The sequence below is a fragment of the Phascolarctos cinereus genome, unplaced genomic scaffold (assembly GCF_003287225.1).
Source record: "Phascolarctos cinereus isolate Bilbo 61053 unplaced genomic scaffold, phaCin_HiC Scaffold_8;HRSCAF=390, whole genome shotgun sequence".
NCBI classification, from domain to species: Eukaryota; Metazoa; Chordata; class Mammalia; order Diprotodontia; family Phascolarctidae; genus Phascolarctos; species Phascolarctos cinereus.
The window spans coordinates 33,093,891-33,115,991 of record NW_027556291.1 but is presented as its reverse complement, the minus strand read 5'-3'; the positions used below and the strand labels follow the sequence as shown (position 1 = coordinate 33,115,991).

General features: G+C 41.4%; 1 protein-coding gene across 1 annotated transcript; it reads left to right on the top strand.

Moving 5' to 3' along the window:
* Nucleotides 1-6,505: 6,505 nt before the first annotated feature.
* LOC110199821 (ragulator complex protein LAMTOR1-like) lies at nt 6,506-7,582 on the top strand. Its single transcript, XM_078147852.1, has one exon. It carries the CDS (start codon nt 6,781-6,783, stop codon nt 7,522-7,524), a length of 744 nt encoding a protein of 247 aa, XP_078003978.1. The 5' UTR covers nt 6,506-6,780; the 3' UTR covers nt 7,525-7,582.
* The last annotated feature ends 14,519 nt before the right edge of the window (nt 7,583-22,101 follow it).

Below are 22,101 nucleotides of genomic sequence, written 5' to 3'. Positions count from 1 at the left end.
TGTTACTGTTTTTGCCAATTTAATGGGTGTGAGACGGTACCTTGGGGGTATTTTAATTTGCATTTCCCTGATTATGAATTATTTTGGAAACTTTTTGGATGGTTGTTGATTATTTGCATTTATTCTTTTAAGAATTATCTGTTCATATTCTTTGGTCACTTATCTACTAGGGAACAGCTATTTATCTTATGGATTTAGGTCAATTCCTTAATGATTTCAGATGGCAGACACTTAGCAGAGATGATTGATGAAATGATTTTATCCAAGTCTTAATCTTCTCTTTTTTTTTAGATCAGAGATTATTAACCTGGAGTCTTCAGACCCCCAAGGGCTCCCCAAGGGATAGATTTCAGAGTGTCTGTGACCTTGGATGGGAAAAAAATTATAACTTTATTTCAATATAATTAGTTGCTTTTGAAATCTTATGCATTTTATTTTATGCATTTTAAAACATTATTTTGAGAAGGAGCCCATAGGTTTTACCAGACTGCCAAAAGAATCTATGATATAAAAATAGCTGATAAACCCTACTATAGATGCATGTATTTTGCATAAAAGCTGTTGCTGTTTGCCTGTCTGTCTGTTTGTTTTAATAATTGAAGAAGCCTAGTTTGTCTTTTATAATCTCCATATCATGGCTGGTTACATATTCATCTCCCATTTATGGTTGTAAGGCTTCAAGTCTCAGCTAAAATCTCACATTCTACAAGAAGGCTGAGAACCAGTCCCTCTGAGATCATCTTCATTTTATCCTGTATATATCTTGATTGTATTGAACCATTTGGTTGCAGTTTCCCCCGTTAGACTCTAAGCTCTTTGAGGGCAAGGACTGTTTTTACCTTTCTTTGTCTCCCCTGGGCTTAGCTCAGTCCTTGGAACATAACAGACCTCAGAAACTTCCTGTTGATTTGATTTGACTGTAAGAGCAATAACTTTCTGTTCTTTGCCTTTTGAATTTGAGCTCGAAAGGACCTTAGAAATCAACTATTCCACCCACCCCCATATTTTACAGAGGAGAAAACTGGGGTACAGAATGATTAAATGACTTTTCCAAACTCAAATAGCTTAGTAAGTGACTTTGGGGGGATTCCAGTCCAAGTCTCCCTGACTCCAGATCCAGTAGTCTGTCTGTTATTCCAAGCTGCCTCTGATAAACATCACATGGGATTCGAAGCCAGATCCTCTGATTTCTGAGCCAGTTCTCTTTCGGCTGGCTCTACAATGATACTTTTTTCCTCTTTTGCTAATGTTCAGGGATAGAAGTTTAAACACTGCTTTAGTCATAGCCCATAATTTATGGCATGCTTACTCATTATTATTCTCTTTAATTTTTTATTGTTTCTATGATTTACTTTTGGGGGCAATCATTTAGGATGTTAATTTTTAATCTTTAGGTCTACACATTTTGCTCAAATTTCCTTTAGCCATTATAATTTCATAATTTATATGAAGGGCAAGCTTAATAGTTCTGCCTTTAGCTCTTTGTGCTCTAGCATGAGATAAAATTGTGTGTATATACATATATAAAAATATATGCATACATATATATGTGTATGTATATACATACACACATCATGGAAACCTGGGAAATACATGCATTTCCATGTAGAAGCCTCCATAGATCTATCAAATACATTTTGCTTAATATCTCATTTGTCTGTAATTTCCCTTTTGTTTGTTAGATTTGCCAAGCTCTGACACAGTAATGTTGATATCACTTAGAATTAACGTCTTACTATCTGGCTCTTTTTATCATTTCATTTAAATTTTCCTTGAGGAGCCTGGTTCTCATTTATTAATTATTTTCTTATCAATGTATTAATGACTCTTATTTATTAATTATGCCCTTTATTTGCACATGGATATATTTCACTAGATATGGTATCATTATCAGAATTTAGATTCCCTTGCTCATCTCTCCTTCTGGTATCTTTGTTTGCTATTGCCTTAAACAAAATTTTAATTGCAGCTCCCGGGGTTTTTTTTTTTAATTCAGTTGAAGGTAACAGGCTTTCATCTAGTTCTAGGTCTTACCTTCCAATATGTGTGACTACCTGTATTTTAGATGTGTTTCTTTTAACACTGAGATTCCAGTAACTCTCTGATTTAAAATACTCTAACACAAGTCACTGCTTTCTTCCTAAAGGAGCCTAGGCAAAAGCTCCCTCTTGCTCCTCTCTTCCTCTCTAGCTCCCTTCCTTCCACCCGCTGGCCACCACACCCCCACCAGTCCGAGCCTCACAACTACTGGCTGGGGAAATTCACTTGTTCACTTCTTCACAGAGTGTTCAACAAATTGTTAGGTTTTATTTTCTATACTCCATTCTTGCAAATATTTCCTTTATCATTGTGAATTCAGCCCATAAGGGTTGAAGGTCATAACTGAAAATTTTTGACTCTCTATTAGATTTTATTATATTAGTCTTAAAAAAAAAACCAGCAGGAGGTATCTTATAGCCCATTTTATTCTCAGCCCAGTCTTACTCCCTGCCCTCACACACAGCCAACTATCCCACTCACACCAGATGCTAAGAAAGTTTCTTATTTTTGTAGCTATCCAGTCGAAGTCTCATACATCCCCCTCTTTCCTGCCCATGCCAAAAAAAGATCCCAAGCTTGCATTTTGTTAAATCCTTCTACTTTATAGTTGCTGTAAGAGTGAAATTCAGGAATCACCTCTCTCCCCTCCAACACCAATTATGTATTTAATTAACCTTCTATTGTGGTGCTGGAGTCCAAGAATTAGTAGTGTTATTCTGGGTATTCTTTATGCCTTTAAAAACAGAAAAAAAAACCTGAGGTCTCCACAACATACAAAAAGGGTAACAATCTCTATTTTAGACAGTTCAAGGCCAAATACTCACTTGTAGACAACCCAAGAAAGTAGCCAGGCATAGACAATCAGGGCTAAATAGGACCTTAGAGATCATCTTCTTTTAGAACTCCATTTTACAGAAGAGGAAACTGAGACCTGCAGGGGAAGTGACTTGCCCAAGATCGCCCAGATGATAAGTGGTAGAGCTGAGATTTAAACTCAGGTTCTCTGGCTCCAAATCTACCCCCTTGATGCTATAGCACTGAAATGGAAGATTTTCTTTCCTGTGTTACAGAAGAAAAGTAAACAACTTCTAGGCCATCTTGGCTGAGGGAGCAGGACAGGGTTCAGGCACACAGCTCTGAAGAGAAGAAACAAAATAGGCCAGAGAGGTGGCAAAAGTAAGCCCCTGCTAGTTCCATTTTGAGGTATTTTCAGAAAATAAGCTTTAAAAATATTGAATTAAATAATGTTGGTCGCATGCTTTTGAGACCATGGTTCATTTGTTTTAGAAAATTAAGTAGCCACTTATGCAGTTGTTAGGGTTTCTCCTTTAAGTCACTGATTCTCAGAAGAGTTGACTTAATACTGGCTTCACATGGACTTCGGGGGGCATTCCAGTCCTACTCTGATTGTCACCCAAACCTTAACTGCCAAGTTATTTTTGCTCTTATTTTTTTTTAAAGCACTTATTCCATATTTTCGTTTGTCTGTTTTGGCTGGAGTCTGAGCAAGCAGTCTGATAGGAGCTTAATACTAAAAGGAAAGGAGTCCCAAGATGTGCTCCATACTTCCTTTAAAAACAGAGCATCCTCTCCCCACCCCTACACACACACACACACACACACACACACACACACATTTGTGACAATCTGCTTCATTATGCTTTTTATTTGCCATATTTGTATTCAAGTGTACATTTTTATGAAATAGTTGCCTATAGCACTGGGCATGGAGTCAGGAAGACCTGAGTTCATATTCAGCCTCAGACACTTTTATTAGTGTAACCCTGGCAAGTTACTTAACCTCTATATGCCTTCATTTTCTCACCTGTAAAATGGGGATGGGGTAGTAATAGCACCTACCTCACAGGGCTGCTGTTAGGAGCAAATGAGATACTATTTATAAAGTGCTTATCACTTTATAAGTGATTGTTCTATTCCATTGCGAGGAAATGAACTTTCAGGTTCTGGCAGTGATGTTTAGAAGTTTTAAATTAATATATGTAAATCAGTAATATCATCTGAAATAGGAAATGAAGGCCAACATGTGAAACCCTGGCCAAGGCTTTGCGCAGGTGTCTGTCTTTAAACACAGGAAACATTATGCTCTGTGATCAGTGACTTGCTAAGGGAGAGCCCAGCAGAAAGTGGGGATAACAAGTGAACTTCCCCAGCCAGCAGCTGTGAGGCTCAGACTTAAGGGAATGTGGTGGTGAGGAGGAGGAAGAGAGGAGCAAGAGGGAGCTTTTGCCCAGGCTCCTTTAGGAAGAAAGCAGTGACTTATGTTAGAGTATTTCAAATCTGAGACTTACTGGAATCTCAGTTTGGAACGGATTTCAGGTCTTTCTGATTTCAAATCCACCACTCTAACCACTGAACCACCCAGCTACCTCTCCTTACATAACATAGACAACCTTTCCTTGAAGAGGTTTTGTAAAGGTGAACTCAGTGACCTTGGGAGGCAACCCCACTCTGCTTTGGGAGAGTGGAATAGAAAGTTCATCCTTACATCAAACCTAAACCCCCACCATTCCTTCCATCTGTGGTTTTCAAAGCCTGATCCAGTGGTACCTCTCGGAGTCCCTGAGCCCCTTTCAGAGAGTGTGGGAGGTCAAAACCAGTTCATAATAATACAAAGATGTTTTAGTTTCTAATTTGGTAAATGGGAACAGCTATAAGCAGAAAGTCTGGGGGGGGGGTCCTGAGACCCAAAAGTTTGAGAACTACTCCTTTCCAAACTACCCACTTGTTCAATCTCTCACTTGCTTTGATATTTCTTCAAATGCTTGAAAACAGCAATCACATCCTACCCTGAGCCTTGTCTTCTCTTGGATAAATATGCTCAAATTCTTTCTTCTCCACTTCTCATTTTAGAATCATACAAGGTCAGATTTGGAAAGGAGATCCAGAGTTTGAATCCTGCCTCAGTCACTTACTAGATGTGTGACCCTGGGTAAGTCCTTTAACCTCAAAGCCTTAATTCCTAAAATGGGCATGATGCTAGCACCTATCTCTCAGGATTTTTGTGAGGATCGAATGAGATAATACACATAAAGCATTCTGCAAAACTTAAAAGCACTAATGCAAGCTATTTTTACTAAAAGAATCCCTTCCTACAACATAATTAATATGTGGTCATAGGGCCTTTTTTTTTTTAACCTAAAAGGGGATCACAGAGGTAGAGGTGGAAGGTAACTTAGGGGTCATTTTGTCTAATCCCCTCATTTTATTGAGGTTGAAACTAAGGCCCAGAGAGGTAGAGTTACTTTCCTAAGGTCACACAGCCAGTGTGGTAGAGGTAGGATTTGAACCCAGGTTGTCTGACTCCAAATTAAAAGCTGTTTCCACTCTATCATGTGAAGCCTCTTTTTCAAGGCAGCCCATTCCATTAGCCTAGCAGTTCTCAAACATTTTGGTCTCAGGGCTCCCTCTTAAAATTTATTGAGGATTCTTCCCCCTCAAACTTTTGTTTATGTGGATTATATCTATTGTTATTGACCATATGTGAAATTAAAACCTCTTCGTAGTTTTATAAAAAATTATTTTGACTTTGTGGACTCCCTGAAGGGTGTTAAGGACCACCAGGAATCCTTGCCCTTATTTTGAGAATTACTGCAGACTTGTTGCATTAGGCAGTGCTGTGTGTTAGATTTGGAGTCAGAAGGCCTGGTTTTAATTCCCAGCTGTACTGCTTACTAGCTGTGCCCCTCGGGCAAGTCCCTTAACCAATTTGGGCCTCACATCCTCCTCTGTAATGTGAGGGAGTTAGAGTAGGTACCTCTAGAGAAACCTGTATCAGTGAGCAGGGTTTGGGGGTTATTTATTTATTTTTATTTATAGCCCTCCCCCCACCACCCCCAGCCTAAATCTGCCTCTGTAATGCTAGCCTGATTCTTAGTTCTGTCTTGGGGCCAGGCAGAATACATTCCACCTTTCCTTGTTGGCAGAGGTTGTTTAAATTTTTCCTTGTAACCCCCCCATCCCCCCCACCTCGGTCCGGGTCCCGGTCCCGCTCCAGTCCTGGTCCCGCTCCGGTCCTGGTCCACTCCCGCTCCAGTCCGCTCCCGCTCCGTCCCGGTCCCAGTCCCACTCCGGTCCCGGTCCCAGTCCCACTCCAGTCCCGGTCCCGAGAAGCACAGGGTTTGGTACACAGTTTGTGCCTAATACATGCTTGGTGTTATTAATATTCATGAATGAATGATAAAATATTAAAATTTAGGAGGGTTGAAAAAATCCCGCTTTGAATCTATCTGGACCAGATATTTTGGTGAGAGAGGGGAGGGGAGGAAAGAGGAATGATGCTTTGATAACTTGTCTTTTTTTTTCCTTGTGAGAGTTTTCTATATAAGTTATTAATTTCCTGTTGTCATTTTTTTGGTCCTTTATATTTCTGAAGCTAATAATCTTATCCTTGCCTTAATTTTCTTTGGGTTTCTCCTGTTCTCCCCCTTTGCCCTTAGCAGTGGGCTGGCCTGGCATCGCGATGTGTGGAGAGTGTGCTTGGCGCCTCTGGGTCACGTGGCAGCAGAGCATTTCGCCTGAGCTGAGCAGAGCATAGGCGGAAGAGCTGGGCAGAGCATAGGCGGAAGAGCTGGGCAGAGCATAGGCGGAAGAGCTGGGCAGAGCACAGGCCAGGTAGGGCCTTGCTGGGCACCGGAGAGTAGGGAAGGACAGGGCCAGTTAGGGCAGGGCACACACCATTTGCAGCCCTGAACGAATTCGTAGAGCCGGCCAGTGAGGGCCATGGGGAGCTGCAGCTGCAGCCGCGAGGACGAGGAGGCCCCCGAGCTGGAGGAGGAGGAGGAAGCTCGGCTGCTGGAACCTCCCGGCGAGCAGGACAGGGCCTCCACGTCCGACTCTCAGAGCCGAGCGGAGGAGCAGGCTCTCCTCTCCTCTATCCTGGCCAAGGCGGCGAGCAGCATCATCGACGTGGTGGCGGCCCAGTTGCTGTGCCTGGGGCCCCAGGAATGCTGGGATCGAGCCCGCTTATACCGCAACCGTCTGATCAAGCTCAATTCAACCGTTATGAGCGGAGGCGGCGTAGGCGGGAGCTGCAGCGGAGGCGGGAGCTGCAGCGGATGCAGGAGCTGCAGTGGAGGCGGGAGCTGCAGTGGATGTGGGAGCTGCAGCGGATGCAGGAGCTGCAGCGGATGCGGGAGCTGCAGCGGATGCGGGAGCTGCAGCGGATGCGGGAGCTGCAGCGGATGCAGGAGCTGCAGGGGATGCAGGAGCTGCAGCAGATGCCGGAGCAGCTGTGGCAGTGGGGCCTCTGGGTACCGGCTTCGGAGCTACCGGAAGAAGAAGGCGCAGGCCACTACTACCTTGCCTACCCTTACCAGCCACTCACACCAAGTGCTGGCCGGCACTCTGGTGCCCTACCCCGACGTGCTGCAGGCCCGCCGCATGGCGGCGGATGCCTACCGCGCCATGCAGCACGTGCGCGTTCAGCCTCAGGAGGAGCTGGCGGTGCAATTCGAGGTGGTGTGAGCAGCGGCGGGGGCCTGGAGACTGCCCCCCGCCTCCCCGATCCAGCCCCCTGGGCCCTGGGGCCGGTTCTGTGGGAATTTGACCTCACCCCGGCTCCTACTCCATCCCCGCCCCCATCCCCGGCCCCTGCCCGGGCCCCGAGCCCGGCACCGAGCCCCAACCCCAGCCCCTACCCTTTCCCCTTTTCAGGCCCCTTTCTGTAGGGGGGGCCCGGAGCAAAGCGGCCTCCAGTCGGCGCGAGATGAGCTGAGCAGAGAGAGGAGACGACGTGCCCGGAGGAGGCCCTGGCTGCAGCGGCATCCCCTACTAGCCGCTGACTCCCACCGCCCCATTTCCACTGCCCCGCCCCCAGCCCAGCCCAGTTCCCCATTTTCTCCCCAAAGCTGAGATAATCAGCACCTAAACCCGGTTAGGTGCTTAATAAATGTTTTTGTGCATTAATTTTGCGGCTTTGCATTTTCTTTCTGCACCACCCCCAACCCTTTATTTTACAAATTTGCCAATCTGATCTCTTTCTCAGGGCTTAAACTTCGGACTCACTGCCCGCCCCCGTCCCTGGCTTATCAATCAAATCAATTGATCCTTTTTTTTTCTCATCCCTTTGTTCTGGGCCTTAGCATTCAGGACTCATTCCAATGCAAAACAGAAAGCCCAGGCGGAAAAAAAAAAATTCTCCTTACCGACTCAAAACGCCTGAGTGTAATGCCTTGAAGTACTCTTTAATGAACAGTTTTCTTACCTATACTTCTTAGCTCTAAAACTTGGCCTACACGGAAAACAAAATCTAAGGTGGGAGGGTTGGGAAATTTATCTTCTTAGAATGTAGAAATCTAGGCTGGAAGTTCTTTATTATTGGTGTTTCAGGGAACCTATAGTAACCCTGGACAATTTAAATAAATGCTGGCCAACGTCTTAATTTTCGCAGTATTATGTGTCCAGTATAAGCCTCTACTGTGCCTTGCACTTCTTCCTCATTTCTTCCATTAAAAATTGACTGCACTTCCAGGATTTTCCCTATAACGTTGTAGACTTTGGTCTCAGCCCAGCTTTTTCTCTCCGGCTGCAGTCACACAATTCTGTACCTTTGGTTGCCAGGCAGCCATTGAATGAATGAATACAGCTTGCTGGTCCTGCTGTCTTTTGACTGTTAATTAGCCGTTTGCAAGCCATTGTTATATCTCGGCAGAATGACCATCTGAGTTTGCACCCAGCTGGTGAGGGTGTCCTAGCTGGTGGGTATTCTTGGTACTACTATCATTTATAATTTTGACTTTCCAAATGCCTTTTTGTGTCCCAAATGAAATTCGCCATTTCTTCTGTGACCTAAAAGCGGTCGTTAAGTCGGTCTATATGGACATTCACCAAGCCGAAGTGATGATGTTCACGGATATATGCCTGTTTGCCCTGGGTCCCTTTCTGATGCCCCTTGCTGTCTTATGCCAACATCATTATCACCGGCTGCAAGAAAACCTTGTTTACTTAGTCCTGTCACCTTATAGGGGTAATTCTATTACTCCGCATTGGCCCTGAGATTCTCTCAGGGTACCACTCAGACAAATTAAATAGTATTTGCTCTGTGTTGTACGTCGTTCATAAGCTCATAGATTTAGGGAGTAAAAACGAACATTTTAAAAATATAAAAACATTTAAAAATAAATAGAATAGAGTGAGAGCTTTCTGAAAAGGAACTCTGGTCTCATTTAATTCAGCTCTCCTGAATTTTACAGGAGGGAAAAAAAATAAACTCATAAAAGGGGCGAAATAATTTGCTCTACTCAGGTATTAAGTAGCAGGTTAAGTTGGGGATTTGAATTTGGGTTCAGCGTCTCCAAAACGCCATCATTTACACTGAGAAAGAAGGATGTGAAAGCAGTTACTCTGAAAAAAAGAATTTAATAATACATCTACTTGCCTCATCCATATGGGAATGAGGCTTCCCAGACTATCTCTCAAGCTTCCCTCTTTCCTCTGAGCAGGCAAATCCAACTCTTTAAAAAAAAAAAAAACATTGTCCACCGACGGGACAAAGGTCAGAACTCAATGACTTAGTGGTGGCCGCAAAAAATGCAGAGTATTTAAAACTGTTCACATTTAGGGTTCATATGCAGTTGTCTGGCACAGGCAAGCCCTAGGACCCCCAAACATTACCGGAAAAATAATGAGGTAGAAGGGCACAAGGTTTGTTTTGGTTTTTGTTTTGAATTATCTGAAAAGGCTGACTAGCTCCACGGGTGGGGGAGAGAGAGAATTTGGAGCTCAAAATTTAAAAACGAATGCTAAAAAAAAAAAGAAGAATTAGCTGGAAAGGCTGGCCTGTTCAATGGGTGGGGGAGGGACTGGAGGGAAGGGGAGATTTTGGAACTCAAAATTTAAAAATGAATGTTTAAAGAAAATTATCCAAAAAGGTTGGCCTCAATAGGGGGGAGAGGGACTGGAATAAGGGAAAGAAACTGAAACTCAAATGTTTTTTAAATGTTAAAAAAATTTGAAAAGTCTGGCCTTCTCAATGGGTGGGGAAGGGGATGGAGGGAGGAAGGGAATTTGGAACTCAAAATAAAAAAATCAATGTAAAAAAAGAAAAAAAAATCTGAAAAGGCTGACCCCAATGGGTGGGGGAGGGGCTGGAAGGAGGAAGAGAATTTGAAACTCAAAATTTAAAAATGAATGTTAAAAAAAAAAGAATTCTCTGGAATGATATTTCAATCTTTCCTTCCACATTTTAAGTATAGACATAACCTAAAAGAGCATTTCTGATTTAATGGAAACATCTCAGCTGACAGATGAAGATCTGCACTACAAATTTTTCTCATGTATTTTTCAGCACTATTTTAAATGGGCAAATTGTGTTTATTTGCTTGAAGTTTTCCCAAGCACTTTATATACGTTATCTAATTTTGATCCTCACAACAGCACTATGAGATACATATTCTTATCATCACTGTTTTATAAATAAGGAAACTGAGGTTGAAAAAGATTCAGTGACTTGTCTAAGGTCACACAGCTATGAAGAATATGAGCTGGGAAGTGAACCCAGGCTTAGTGAGTTTTCAGCATAGGCTGTCTCATCATAAAAAACTGTTCCTTTTAAGAAATATCTTTTGACCAACAAAAACAAAACCCCCAACATATAAATTCGAATCTCTCCAAAGCACCAGAGTTCCTGAGTTCAAATTCAAACTCTGATAACTGTATGACCTTGGGCAAATCTCTTAATAACCTTTCTGGGCCTCAGTTTTCCTATAAAATTAGGTGCCCTCAATATCTAGCTAACCCTGTCAGTACTAAACCTGTGAGCTCAAGAATATATGTGGGCATAATAGTTCTCTATCACTCCAACAAAACAAAATAATTTCAAAGAGGAAAGTGATGTATTTCAAATAGAATTTGATCAACAAAAGCATGTTTTATATTCAGTTGGACTTGTTTCAATTTCCACATATCATTTGCTGATTTTGTAAATCATGGCAATGACAGTCTACACACACACACACACACACACACACACACACACACACACACACACACACACTTTTTTTAAACTTCATAACAATAAACCAGCAAGTTTTTATCTAATACTATGAGATTCAGAGGGGATGCAAGGGGCAAACCATGAGCCCTGTCACCAAAGCATTTACATTCTAATATAGAAGGCACTAATTCAATGGCTTAATCAATCAATTAATCATTCAATATTGGAGTCTTGTCCTGAAGGACAGAACTTTATTTTTTGTTAGGAGGGAGATTAATGGGCAAGCCTTCATTTGTGCTTCTAAATCATTATGAGTCTGTTGCCATGGATGTATATTTTGCTTGAGTGTTAAAATGCCTACTAATAAAATTTCCCTTTTAAAACATTACAGTCCAATCAGTGTCCCCAGTACATTGGCATAGCACGCAATCAATTCATCTTACATGCATTTGATCAGTCCAAAGTGTAAAACAACTGTCTGGTTTCAAATCCATGATCAGAATCAGACGTCTTTTGTTTTTCTTTATGCGAGTTTTTTTTATTTTTTTAAAAATAAGGTTTTTATGCATATCTTTAGGGCTTTTTTAATCACTGATTTCCCCCGGAATCCTTCCCCCTCTCCCTCCCCATCCCAGAGAGCCATCCTATATAACAAACAATATGTTTAAAGACAAAAAAAAAAAAAGAGGGGGAAAAACATCAGCATTCCTGATCAATACACAGAAAAAGTCAGAAAACGTGTGCGATGTGCCACACTCGCCCACCTCCCACAGTCTGCAAAGGGGTGGGGTGCGGATGTCCTGCTATCTTTTCTTTCGAGCCAGGCTGGTTCTTTTTAATTTTGCAATATTCGCTTTGCTTTCTTTGTGGTTGTGCTTATCTTTTGCCTGGTTGTGGTCCCTGTGTCTATTGTTTGCTTGGCTCTGTGGAAGGGGCATCTTTTTTCCACATCTTGCCCTCCAGTAATTGTTTGCGATCAATGCAGGAGTCACTGGTTGTCTTTGTGGGGAGACTGGCAGTAATCTGAATCCTTAGTGCTTAGCACATAGTAGACGCTTAATAAATACGTGTCATTTGATTGACGTTTATCATTTCAAGGTGGGTTTTTTTTGTCTTCATTTTCATTTCTCTCTCTGACTTTTCAGAATTGCTGTTTTTAAACATTTGTTGTTTTTATAGTTTTTATTGATATAGACATGTTTTATAGCTTATAGAATATAGAAAATATATGGTTTTATTTTTTAAAATCTGTTTGTTATTCATTTTATTTATGGTTGTATAACCAAGTAACCGGTATGTTATCCTCTCTCTTTTATTGAAAAAAGTGTGTGGAGATGTAAATTCCCCCTAAGGAGCGCTTTGTCTCCATTTTAAAAGTTGTGGTATATATTATCTTATTCTCTTAATTTTCTTTGATAGAATCATTTATTTCCATGTTTTATTCTTTGACCTACACATTTTTAGAATTACATTATTCAGTCTCAATTTATGTTTGAGTCCTTTCTTCAAATGCCCTTGATAGATTATACTTTTTACAATGGATGGTCAGTTTGCATTTCAAGGATTTTCCCCAGCTCTGTACTTTTCATCAGGAACCTTGAAAACTGTCATATTTAACCACCCATTGCCCCCCATGCAAGATCATTCTCAGTTCTGCTTAGGATAAGTTGTTCTCTGTTTTAAGGTGTTTTTTTTTTAACCTTACTGTAGTTAGTTGCAGCAACATCTTGGGTGATTCTGACTGTGTTTCTTCATTACTTAAAGTCTTCTGATTCTTCAGAGTATATATTCTTTGTCTTAGAAGCTCTAGATATTACTTATGGCATTCTTGCATGTTTTCAGTGGAGGATTCCAAATCCATCTCCCATTTTATAGGAAGAATCAAGGCTGGGTTGTTCTTTTTTTTAAACTTTTCAAGATAATTTTTTTTTAGTTTTTAAAAATAAATTTTCATTGATGTCATTTGATTTTTATATTGCCATAGTGAAGTCTATTTTTATTTTGCCCTCTCATTCTAATAGTTCAGGGCAGTTTTATTTTTATTATTCCCAGAAATGTGATACTCAGTTTTTTGATTCGATTATGGTTTTCTGGGAGTCTTGTGCTTCTTAATTATCTATCTTCACCTTGCTTTCTAGGTTGCCTGTTTTTGACCATATATCTATAACTATGTGTGTGTATGTTTAGGCATTTATACACACACACACACACACACATATTACACATCTCTCTCTATATATCTCTTACATTTTCTTTTATTTTTTCCTATCCTTTTGACTTTCCTTCTAATATTTCTTGTTTTATTTAGTTATTGATTTCAGATTTCTTCGTTCTACCTTTCATATAGTTCCCTACTTTGGTAGGATTTTCTACTTTCTGTTCTAAGCTATTTTTTTTATTGCTCCATTTTCCCCCCTCAAGAATTCTAATTTTAAAAAAATAAATTCCTTGCTTAATTTCTTCCACAGACTCTTGTAGTCCCTCCCAGTGTCTAAGACCTTTTTTTCCCTTCCCTCTTGTGTCTTTGTAGTTATACTTACTCTCTTCTGAGTTTGCCAATTGAGGTTTTCTTAACCTATACTTCAATTGTATTAAGAAAGTTTTTGTTGTTTCCTAGTGTTTGCCATTTCAGTTCTGAAACTTCAGGCTAGGTATAGGCTCTGTCCAGCTGCTGCATTCTGGGTTGGAGTGGCCAGGTCCCCACTGCCCTGTCCTGCCACCAGCTCTGAAAGCTGTTTTTCAGTCCCTTTTCTAGCTCTGTTTTGCAGCCCTGGCCTAAGAAAGAAAGCTAGTTCCTTAGATTCTCTTGAATCTACATTACATCTGCAGCCCTTTTCATCATTGTTGGGCTGTTTCTCAGGGCTGCTGGGCTAGATGGAAACCTTTCATATCACCTTATAAGATTTTTTTCCCTTGGGCCTCAATTGCTATCATTCAACAAACCCATTTTCCCTAAGGGTTAGAGATGGGACAATACTGTGGTTGGGATCAGGCTCAGGATGATAGGGTCATAGAATCCACAATCAAGGGCTAGAGGAGACCTCTGAGGCATTCTGGTACAACTGCCTCATTTTACCAATGAGGAAATTGAGGCAGGGAAGTTTAGGTGACTTGCCCAATGTCACATAGGTAGTAAGCTTCAGAGGTGAAATTTGAAACCAGGTCAGCCCTTTGAGGCTCTGCAAGCTCTCAATCTAATGCTCTAAGACTAGACTGCCCCCACGGTAAAGGCTATGGCCCAAGAAACATTCCTGTCCCCTTAGGGAGTAAACAAGTGTCTCTGTATACGCAGAGTTCCCCAGATCCTTTCACCAGGCAGACAGAAAATCTGTTGGTCAGTATTTTATGCCTGGAGTTAGAATCTAGCCTCGGACACTTATTAGCTGTGTGACCCTGGACAAGTCATTTAACCTCTGTTTGCCTCAGTTTCCTCATCTGTAAAATGGGAATGATAATAATAACTCTACCTCTGAGGATTCTTATGAGGACAAAATGATATAATAATTGTAAAGTGCTTAGCACACTGCCTGGCACATAGTAGATGCTATAGAAATGCTAGCTATAATAATCATAATCGTAATAATTTGTTGTTGTTCAGTCATGTCCGACTCTGTGACTTCAAAATGGGGTCTTCTTGGCAAAGTTGCTGGAGAGGTTTGCCATTTCCTTTTCCAGCTCATTTTACAGATGAGGAAACTGAGGCAGAGTGAAGTGACTTGCCCAGGGTCGCAAAGCTAGCAAGTGTCTGAGGCCAGATTTGAACTCAGAAAGATGGGTCTTCCAGGCCAGGCGCTTCAGTGCCACGTAGCTGCTCTTAATAGTAATAATAATCACTAACATTTATGTAGTACTTTAAGATTTGCAAAGTGCTTTTCATAGGTCATCTCATTTCAGCCATACAACCCTGTAGTTTAAGTACTGTTATTATACCCATTTTATAGGTGAGTAAGTTAAGGCTATTAAATGACTCACCCGGGGTCACATAGCTATTAAATAGAACTCTCCTAAGAGATGTTGTAGTACCATGGAAATAGCACTGAATTTAGAGGGCCTGAGTTCAAATCCCATCTCTGCCCCTAACTGTGTGAACTGCGGCAAGTTGATTTCTCTCTGGGTCTCAGTATCTTCATCTGCATAATGAGGAGTTGGACAAGAGACTGTCTCTAATATCTGTTTGTGATCCTATGATGATCCTATAAGCCAAGGGAGAGACCTCTCAGTCTAGAATTCTAATTAAATGTTCAGAATTCAGTATTCTTTTCCATTTTTCAAAGTTCACTTGTACACCCTGGGGTTTGTATAGCACTAACCCATGATTTCTTATGTGGAGTTATATTTCAGGCACCATGACCCTAATCATAAACCAATGAACTCACATTGTAGCAAGAAACTTTATTATAGAATTCTGTTTATTATTCTTGTTACAGAAGGTTAAAGTCAAATCCTGAGCTTGAACTTGAAAGAAAACTACTTTTTGCATAAGCTAAGATGAGGCCATGACTCCTCATTAAGCAATTTTGTCTTTTTTCACGTGTCAGATTTATGTAGCAAAGAGTGGCAGATGTGGTAAATTAGAATAGAAAGTGTTTTTTTTTTCTTTTCCACAAGCTAATGATCTTTGTCACCCCAAATAAATAGAACTAACTATAGTTGAGAGGCAACATGGTACAGTGGACAGAGTCGTGGAACTGGAGTTAGGAAGACAGATTCAAATGGAGCCCCTGATACTTTTGAGTTGTGTGACTGCTCAATTAGAGATGGGCTGTAATCTGCTGGGGGGGGGGAAGAAATTGCCACTTTGATGAAATCCCAGATGTTTCATTTATTGATGTGTAATAATAACCATCTCACAAAGGTGTTGTGAGAATCGAATTAGGTAAGGAAAATATTTTGAGAACCTAAGATGCAAACTATTATTGATATTTTTACTGCCAAGGTGGGTGGATGTCACCCAAGGCTAAGGCCAATTTTGTATATTTCTTTGTTTCATGAGGTACTATGGCCAAAAATTCACACCCAATGGACAATCTCGTGGATATGAGCTTCTGTGACCTTTGCTGGCCTAGACCCTGGAAAGCAGCCAGAATCACACAGAATTTTAGAGGTGGGAGGAACCTCATTGGAGATCTTATTCAACCCCAAATGGGAAAGGAACCCTTGCTATAACATAGCGACTTGTGATCTGTGGTCAGCCAGACTGCACTCAAAGATTTCTAAATGAGGGAGAGGAAACCCATGACTTCCAAAGGCATTCCTTTTTGCATGGTTCTAATCATTAGGAAGATTTGCTTGTTGGTTTGGGGTTTTTTTCCTGATATCAAGCCTGAGTTTATCTATTTGCAACTTCTTCCCATGGCTTCTGGTTCTGGCTTCTGGGGCCAAACTGAACAAATCTAATCCCTTGCCCACAGGACAATCTTTCAGATACTCAAAGCCAGTTATCAGGTCTATCCGAGTCTTCTTTTTTCTGGGTTAAATATCTTTAACTTCTCCAGCAGATTTAAGGCCTTAACGAAGGCAGTACACCAGCTGTGGTCTGCCCACAGAAACTGTCACCTCATTCCCTACTGTAGCACAAGTGCACATTAACTTCTTCAGGTTACTACATCTCAGTACCGGCACATCCTGAGCTCATGGTCCATTAACACCACCAGATCTTTTTGTTTTGTTTTGTTTTTAGACAAATATACATAGAGGTAATACCCACTATTATAAGTTTCTATCATGTGACCAGGGTCCCTAGGGCTCACGTAAACCAAAGGAGATCTTCCTTGGGTCCTAGCCCCACCTGGAGTAACTCCGGAAAAATCTCCTCATGTCCTCATGGTATAGCTCATGTGTATGTTTCCCCCAAAAGTGGGTGAAAGGGCTTCTTAGCTTCTATAGAATTACTCAAGGTATCAAATGTAACACCATACAGTGAAATCTTTATTTCACTCCACATAATTTTCAGAAGATGTAAAGACTCACAGGGACCTGTAGACATATGTGTATATGTACGTATATGTGTGTGTGTGTGTGTGTGTGTGTGAGACACTCAGCCCATCAGCTGACCCTTCCTTCATAAGGGATCTGAACTTGGTGTTGCCTCTGGGACAACCCTTTGAAATCCTGGTGATTTTCTCTTTATCACACATTCCTACATAGTACCCCAAGACTTACAGTACCACCCTGCGGTTTCAGTGCCTCTACTAGTAAACAGACTTCTAGGCCTTGAACAAGTAATTGTCTTCCCTTTCAACCCACTCTGTGTAAGTAACTCATTTGGCATGAGAACTTTCTTCTCCAAACAGCTCCCTGCACGTGCATTGCGTGAATAATCCTCTTATTTCTCAGTGAGGGCACGCCACCAAGAAATTCCCCTATTTCTCTGGACATTTGAAATTGGGGTTACCCATTAGGCAGTTCCCTTAGACAGTGCTACCTAGGAAATCTCCTCTCTATGACTAGAAGGATTATTCTGGGATTATACTGCCCAGGACATTCAAAATTGCCCTCTCCACATGGTCAATAAGCGTTTTCATGCCAGGCCCTGTGCTAAGTGCTGGAGATACAAAAAGAGGCAAAAGATAAGTTCCTGCCCTCAAGGAGTTCACAATTTAATAGGGGAGAAAACAAGTAAACAGCTATCTACAAACAAACTATGTATAGAATAAATAGAAAATAATCAACAGAGGGAAGGTATTCGTTTTAAAAGGGATCAGCAAAATTACACTTTCTGTAGCAGGTGGTATTTTAGTTGGGACTTGAAGGAAGCCAGGAGGCTGAGTTGGAGAGGGAGAGAATTCATGAGGGCATCCAGAGAAAATGGCCAGAGTTGAGATGGAGTGTTTTGTTCATGGAATAGCCAAGAAGCTGGTGTCACTGGATGGAAGAGTGTGTGTGTGTGTGTGTGTGTGTGTGTGTGTGTGTGTGTGTGTGTGTGTGTGTGAGATTGGGGGTGGGGTGGTATAGGAAGACTGGAAAGGTTGGGGGAGGGGCTGGTAAGGAAGGGTTCTCAATGCTAAACAGCAGATTTTAGATGTGAAACTCAGGAATATTGAATTCACCATTTTCATGAATTACCAGTTCAGGCTAAGCAGGCTTGCAACTTCTCTGTCTTTGCCATGTCCTTCTGTTAAAAAAAACAACAAAAACCCACACTCTCAGTGCCTTGTTCCCACCATCTGCTGAGCTGTGTACATGTGCATACACCTCTGTCATGGAATTCTCCCTCATCACCATCTACTTCCTGGCTGCCATTGGCAGTTTCTCCTCTCCCCCCCCCCTTTGCTGTGCAACTACAATAGACTGCAGGTCCATGCTCCATTCTAATTTGTATTTTCAGAGTCTGCGAGAATTAGAGAAAACAAGCTGGTCCATTAGCTCACCTTTCTAGTCCACCAATGGGGTGGTTCCCTTAGTCCCATCAGAAGCATACCTGCGCTGCTATGGGGGTCCCCCTTTGATACCTCCAAACAGAAGCCCACGCCCTATTATCACACGAAATTGACTGAGGAATTCATCAAACTAATTAGGGATTCCCTTATTTGTTCCTCCTTACAAGTGCTTTAGAGAGATTCAAACCAATGTGCAATGCTCCAGTCACTTCAATAAGATTTTATTAAGAGCTCTGGGTTCAAGTCAAACGAGCCTAACTGTTATTCCCTTTTGTTTATGGGACAAAGCAGGAGTGGGAAGGGTGACTATCACACAATCAGAAGGTAGCTGGGACAGATCTTGCATTCACATAGGAAATGGGAGGGACATATCCAGTATGCTGAGGAAGTTGGTAGGAGGAATATTGCACATATTCAGGGATTATTGTGCCACTATCACAGCATGCTAGCTGGCGACCTGGAAGTGATCTCACAGGCTCTCTTAGTCCAACCCCCTCATTTTATGGAAGTGGAAGCTGAGGCACAGGAAAGGGAAGTCACATGGGCATTAAACAGACAGCAAAGGCTGGATTTGAACCCAGGCTCCCTGACTCCGGATGCAGTGCAGTTTCTACTTCATCCTGCTGCCTAGATGGGAAGATTTGTTATGAATTGACAAGAACTGGATGGGAATAATATCATCCTGGTAGGATCTGAGTTGGAAGGGTAGTGGGCAGAGATAACTAAGCATAGCAGGGAATTCTTCATGAGAGCAATGGTTTCCCAGGTTTGTGTTGAAGGAAGCGTTCTAGATGTGGAGGAATGAGGCAGGACATGGCATGTCACTTTTCAGGTACTGATAATAGTATAGTTGAGTTGTAATGGTATCATGAAATAACTTAGGGGTGGTGTACTGGGCCATACTGTGAAGGTCTTTAAATGCCAAGCAGAGCAATTCATATTTTATCACAGAGGTAATAAAAAGTCATTGAATATTCTTGAGCAGGGAAGTGACATGATTAGACATATGCTTTATTTAGAATGATTATTTTGGTAGGTGTATAGAGGACAATAACAACAGCTTATATTCATATGGTAATTCATATCTATAAAATAATGATAATTATAATGATGGTGATATATCATATTCATATGGTAATTTGAATCCACAAAATATTACCACCACCACTACTACTATTACTAGCTTGTATTCACATGGCAATTCATATCTATAAAATAATAATGATAATAGCAGCTCATATTAATCTGGCAAATGTATATCTACAAAATAATAACAATAGCAACAATAATAATTCATATCCCTATGGCAATTCATAGCTGTAAAATAACAATGATGATAATAATAGCTCTTATTAATATGGCATATTTGTATTTATAAACCAATGATAATTATAATGAGGTTAATAACAATAGCTCATATTCATATCGCAATTTGTATCTACAAAATAATAATAGTAGCTTAGATTCCTATATACAAATAATGATAATATAATCACTTGTATTCGTACGGCAGTTCATATCTACACAATAATGACGATAATAGTACCTCATATTCACATGGCACATTTGTATTTACAAAGTGGTTTTCCTCTAGCTACTAAGACTGACTTGTAGATCAAAGCTTTAAATTTGCAGCCTTCCAATTCTGTGCTGTAATTCTAGCTCCATTTTGTAGCTGAGGAAGCTGAGGCCCAGTCAGCTAGCACCAGGGGTAGGATTTGAACTCGCATCTTCCTGAGCTCAAAGGGTAGCATTCTCTGCTGCTATGCTACACTCCTGCAGTCCTGGCAAGTACCTGTCCAAGGGTTGACTTCCTGCCCTTGACTTGAGTCAAGGAAGCCAGCCCACTGCTCTGCCTCCTTGCTGATGATGAAGTTATTATCAGAAACATCGACTTTAATCTCACATTAATTTAATTCTATTTGACATATGTTTATTAACCTGTTATGTCCAGGGCATGCTTAGCTGTCAGTAGTACAAAGGTAAAAAGCAGCGTTGTCCTTGCCCTTGTCCTTGCCCTCTGTGAGTGAGCTGAGTCCAACAGGACAAAGGTGATGGACATACCCTAAATGGGATTTCCAGACATGAGCTTGAGATCTGTGAGGGAGCAGGCCTTTCCTGTAAACTGGGCGTATCTTTGCTGCCATCACTCTGGGAAATAAGGTCAGAGGTGTTGCAAAGGGAAGCTACCTTGCCCTTGGATATCTGGGGTGACAGACTGCACAGTGAAATAGGACACTTAAAAATACTAAAACATAGCGCCATCGTTAGCTGGTCTCTCATAGCTTGGCTATTTGGTGTTGTGAATACAGGCCAATAGGGCAGTAAGTGCTTGTGGGTGGGGATCGTTCTATTCTTTTGGTTTGTTTCCATAGTGCCCTACATGAGGCACTTGGGGAATCTTTTAGGTAAGTTTGTGATCCCATGCTTAATGTTTCCAGTGATCTGATCAATTCTCCCGTTCTGTTCTTTGGATATTTTTGCTCTCAGCACAGGTCTCGGACTCAGCCTTTGTGTCACTGTTGGCAATGACCAGGCACGTACATAAGCTGATGCAGTCAGCAGCGATCAGCTAGCACTTTATTTACCCAATGTGTTCAGTTGGAGGGCGGCTGATGACATGTGACATCCTACTGGCTAGCAGTTATAGTAGTACTAGTGGCAAACGAAGTGTGATGCCCGATGGGACTTTGCAGGCTGGGGTGATAGTTCTGCTAATGGCCAGCAATTACAAGTGCACTCAGGCCTATAACCTGGCTGGCTTGGAAGATTACAAAGCATGATTTCCTTCCAAAGATATGTGTGTGGGTATTAGTCCAGACCTGCGATTTCCCCATGCTGGAAACTCTCACTGTGAAAACTCCCTCCCCAGATGCACACGAGCCAACTAGCTGTGACTTAAGAGTTTTAGAGTGTTGGCTCCACCATTGAGAGGTTGCATGCCTTGCTTAGGGTTTCCTTCCAAAGATATATATGTATACATAGACACACATAAATGCATGCACAATACATATCATGCATGTATATTTGCGTACATGACACACATGCATGTTATGTATGCAGTGCGCTATACATGTGCTCGAATACCCTATGTACAGGCACATTATATGTGTGTATGGCTCGAACATATGCATCATATGCAGTGTATTGTATGTACACATGTACAATTATACCATACACATCATATAGTCTTCACTATGCAAATATATGCTCACACATGTTATGTGAGCATCATGTGCATACACAGTTCACACATGTACATACATGAAATGTGTATTACATGTGCCACATTACGGTTATGTCACATGCATATGCATGTTTGTGTGCATATATAATACACACATGTATGTATATTTATATATGCACGTCTTTATGCACATACATATACATCCACACTTATTTGTGTCCATACTATATATCTAGCTCTATCTTTCTCCATATCTGTGATTTCATCAGTACAGGGAACTTCAAGTATGAAAAGTCCTTCCACAGATGCAGATCAGCCACTTGTCCGTAACTTAAAGTCTTAGAGTTGCCTGGGTCACAGAGATGTTGGGTGCCTTCCCAGGATCACACAGGTAGAATGTGTGAACTCAGACTCTACTGATTCTGTTTACTACACTGTTACCTCTCCAAAAGACATTACACACACACACACACACATTCACACTCACACTCACACTCACGGATGGCTACCTTTGCAGAACTGTGAGACCACTGACTGACTCA